Here is a 4451-nt window from a genome sequence, read left to right as displayed (position 1 = left end):
ATGTCACGTGGTAAGATGTCTTTATTTTTGTATTCTTTTGTTACTCATTTTCTTGTATCTTCTATCTTTTAAGTGTTTAAGATAGACAAATAAGAGAGATTATGTTCTTAGTTTTTTAGGTTTGTATTTTTGTTTTTAATCCAGTGTATATTGTGAGGTAGGATGACCAATTTTTTATGATCTCTTGGTACATTCTTTCTTTTTTCTAATGATATTATTTACTTAAACAAAAAAAAAAAAAAAAAAAAAGATAAATGCATATTGTTTTACTATATTTACTCTTTGATATTCATTACACTCGAAAAACATGAACTCATGGTTCATTATTTTCTCAATACCAAATTTGCTCGCGAATTTACTTCATTTCCAAAACTTGAATAAGCATTAACTCTTGGAAGAGAAAATCACCACAAACATTGATTTGATCACACAATATCGCTCTCAATTGATTCGACGGACTTATATATAACAATCATCTTCACTTCTAATATTTCTTGATCAGGTTGAACTGGATGTTTCTCCGATGTGGTTTCAGTATTCTTGTTCTTAGAACCACAGTATATCAAGTATATGATTATTTGAGTAATTCCAAATGAAATTCCCACCACATTTGGTAACTGATAATCCAAAAACAAAAATATGTGTATGGTTAATTTATTCATATGTCAATAATAATTTACAGTGCTTGAAAATATAAATGGAGAATTGGTTACTCACTGCAATGAATTTATCCTTGATAAAAAGTCCATAGAAGAACCACATGGTGGCACAGAGAGTGAGGGAACATGACAAAGAAAATGACATAAACTCCACACTTTTGGTAGTAATCACCTTTTTCTGCAACATTAATTTTTAGAAATTAATCCACGGACGAGGGAAATTGAAGATCTTTGTATATGAAGCTTAATTAAGTTGAATTTGAAATTACCATGATGCTTAAAGGAGCGACGAATTCTGCTAGATTATAGGCAGCACATATCCACCCAACGGCAGAGATTCGCTTAAAACCCGTTAGTAGAAAATTGGAAACTAGCATCACCGTACCAAAGGCCCCAACATTTAACACTAGGATCAACGTCAATGTAAATTTCTGCAGATAAGGTATTCAGGGTGTTAAAATCACATATAATGTTGAAGATATTACAAATTCAGTTAACTCTATATAAGCTTAATGAAGTATTAGGTCAAGAGATGAACCTTCTCCTTCCTTGGCGCATATATAAGATAAACTATCAGGTAAGAGACTTCAATAACACACCCAATGCTGTTGATGGTGATAATAAGAAAGCCATTGGGCTTGAGGTTGCCGTAGTACAATAACAATGTTGCACTACAAAGCGCGATGACATAAGGTATTGAATGATACCCTGCCGATGATTTCTTCTTGTAGATATCACAAAATGTTGGCCTGTTTAAAGAGAGAGAGATAGATTGTTATTAGTTGGCTACAATTAACTAAGTGCATGTATACAATAAATTTGCTTCAATTAATCTTACACTGGCGCCAAGAACACGAAGAACGATACAATGTTACCTGTGCAAATTCAAGAAGAAATGAAGAAGGATCAGTTGATAATAATTTTAAGGAAAATAAAATGCGATATTGAAGTTTTCGTAATGTGAAACGTTTATCAAGACAAAAAAAAAAAAAAAAAAAAGCAGTACATGTGCAAGGATAAAGAACTCGAAGCTTTAAGAAGGCTCATACCTAAGAGACCAAAAATGAAAGACAGTTGATGATTTGTCAAGATCCCCATTGTTGAAGTAAAATATGTTAGTTTGGGAATTCTAATTATAAGCTCTCTTTGTGATATCTCTTCTTCTTTCTACACAGAACAGAGAGAGAGAATTACAATTATAATTCTTTGCAATACCTTCATTATATAAGCACACAAGAGAGGGTTACTGTTTTCAGAACGCTAGCTGGTTTTGTTTCTCATTTGCTTGTTCTAGCATTAGCGTGTTCAAGAGTGAGATTCATGAATGGCTTCAAACTTGAAAGAAATAGCAAAATTTGACTTTAACGTGCCAACCCTAATAATCAAAGTATCGAGGTTGGTGGGGGATTTAAGTGCCATCTATCTCATTGAAGAAGTATTGTATCATGTTTGGTTAAAGCACAATTTTTGGAAATATATTTATACTGCTAACTGGAGGTTGGAGGCAAGCTGTTAATCATACGAATAATGGTTGTGTTATGTGAGTGAAAAAAATAAAAATAAAAATGTTATGCTATCTGGTCACATAATCTTATATATATAGAATTGGTAATCTCAATTTTTTTTTTCCTTTTTTCCTTTTCAATTAAAAGAACTTTTCATCATTATTTGTGTTCGACATTGGCAGCAGTGTTTTGATACCAACCTGGTCATTTTAGGAACCCTAGCCCTGTCTAGTAATTATAGACCCGGGCTTACCTAGTTTTGGGTCCGGGTCCAAGATGTAGATTGGGACTCAAACCGGGTTTTTCAAATTAAGATATTTATTTATTAATTTATATGTGTTTTATAACTTTAGATTTTATTTTTTATTTTTTATTTTTATGGAGTCTTATTATACTTATAGCATTTTTATAACAATTTATATGTTTTATTTATTTATATTAAAACAATTGGGAATGGTCAAATATTAAAACCTACCATAACATAATCTATGTATATTTTTAATATTTGATTTGATTTGAAATTACGTTATTATAATGTTTATGGTAGTTTCAAAACATTATGAAAAATTTTAACACCTTTAACAACTTAATTTTATTATGAAGCAAAAAATTTAAATACATAATTATTCCCAAATAATGAAAAAAAAAATATAATATTAACTTTAAAATGGTAAAAGAAAAATAATATACCTTTAAACTATTGACCAATATAATGTTTGCTTATATTTATTTCCATTTCAGTTATATACTCCTAAATTTCCTTAATCTAAATATATTATTTCCTTTCATTTTTAGAAGAAAGACTTGAAAAATTGTTATTTAGGCTATTACCAGCTGACCAAATTAAACTTTGCTTAGTTCTTTTTATTATAGCTGTATTATGGTTATTTCCTTAATTATCTCAAAACAATATATATATATATATATATATATAATATTTTCTTAGTTTTTCTACCAGAATTATATTATTTCCTCCCATGGTTAGAGAAAATTATTTGAAAAAATTGGAATTGGACATTTAGTGAATTATAACAATATTATGATTGAATAATATATTAACTTTTGTAGTTTTTAATTTGAAAGAATATATTTATTTTTCTTTTGACAGAGTGTCAAATCACATATTACCTAGACTCGTTGTTTTCCAAGTATATATATCAGTTTAGGTCCTGAGAACTAACCCGGTTGCCAAGCCTATCGTCCGCTATATTAGAATGGTTGTATTAAAAGAAGAAATTTGAGGAGAGAGAACATAAAAAGATTGAGATATGATATAATTTGAGGTGGGTCTGACTCCTCATCCAATAGGCCTTGTTGAATAGAATGATCATCCCTTTTATAAACTATTAGGCTTGAGCGTGCCTAGTCGTGTGAACTCCAATACTCCTCTCACGGTCAAGCTCATATGTGGGGTCATGCCTGTTATTAAGATAGTTATGGCTTAACTTCCCCACCCTGTCAACACTCAGCTCAACTGAACATGAGCTCTGATACTATGATAAATTTGAGGTGGGCTAACTCCTCACCCAATAAGGTCTTGTTATAAGAGGGGGTAATCCTCCCATTCAACAAGACCTTATTGGGAGGAGTTAGACCCACCTCATTTCTATTATATCAAAGCCCAGGTTCAGTTGAGCTGAGTGCTTGACCAATAGGTGAGGAGTTAGAGCAACAACTACCTCTATCAACAGACATGACACCATATGGCTTGACCATGAGGGAGAATGTTAGAGTCTCATACCGACTAGGCATGTCAAGCTATAGTTTTATAAGAGGAGGTAATCTTCCCATTCAACAAGCCTTTTTGAGTGAGGATTAGACCCACCTCAAATCTATCAAGATGATCCAATTAAGTACTTTTTGAATACCTAATACTGTATTATGCTAATCATCCCCTGTTTTAATCTAATGACTACAAAATTGGCATAATAATAGTGTAATTGAGATATAAATGTAGCAATACGAACCAAATTGAGTAGACATTTTTAGACTTTACACGTAGTTCTTCATCTAAAATGCGTTTACTTAATTAAAAGACCTAAGACTTATAAATTAAATAGAATCATTCATTAGATATATAAGATTAGACAAACTCCACACCCTTTAGACCTGCATATTCAAGAGTCCTCTAAATCTCTGATATTAATTGTAAAGCTTAGAGAGAGAGAGAGAGAGAGAAGAGAGATCGGCAACCCTTTTTTTTTTTTTTTTTTAATACAAATTTAACACAAGTTTGTATCCTTGAAATTAAACAAAAATGATAATCAAAATTAGGGTGAGATGGAAA

General features: G+C 31.1%; 1 protein-coding gene across 1 annotated transcript; it reads right to left on the bottom strand.

Moving 5' to 3' along the window:
• Positions 1–425: 425 nt before the first annotated feature.
• LOC116146587 (bidirectional sugar transporter SWEET9-like) lies at positions 426–1757 on the bottom strand. Its single transcript, XM_031432001.1, has 6 exons — positions 1709–1757; positions 1498–1534; positions 1198–1408; positions 929–1090; positions 718–837; positions 426–617 (listed from the first exon to the last, which is right to left on the bottom strand). Exons 1-6 carry the CDS (start codon positions 1755–1757, stop codon positions 426–428), a joined length of 771 nt encoding a protein of 256 aa, XP_031287861.1.
• Between the last annotated feature and the right edge of the window lie 2694 nt (positions 1758–4451).

This window comes from Pistacia vera, unplaced genomic scaffold (assembly GCF_008641045.1).
Source record: "Pistacia vera cultivar Batoury unplaced genomic scaffold, PisVer_v2 Contig479, whole genome shotgun sequence".
Lineage (NCBI taxonomy): Eukaryota > Viridiplantae > Streptophyta > Magnoliopsida > Sapindales > Anacardiaceae > Pistacia > Pistacia vera.
The sequence above is the reverse complement of the archived record's forward strand: the minus strand, read 5'-3'. Positions and strand labels throughout refer to the sequence as shown.

Excerpts from the sequence above, each read along its gene's own strand:
- LOC116146587 (XM_031432001.1), bottom strand. The coding sequence starts at position 1,757 with ATGGGGATCTTGACAAATCATCAACTGTCTTTCATTTTTGGTCTCTTA. Across the intron at positions 1,535-1,708 it reads TTTCATTTTTGGTCTCTTAG|GTAACATTGTATCGTTCTTC; the intron begins GTATGAGCCTTC and ends GAATTTGCACAG. Across the intron at positions 1,091-1,197 it reads ATGCGCCAAGGAAGGAGAAG|AAATTTACATTGACGTTGAT; the intron begins GTTCATCTCTTG and ends CCTTATCTGCAG.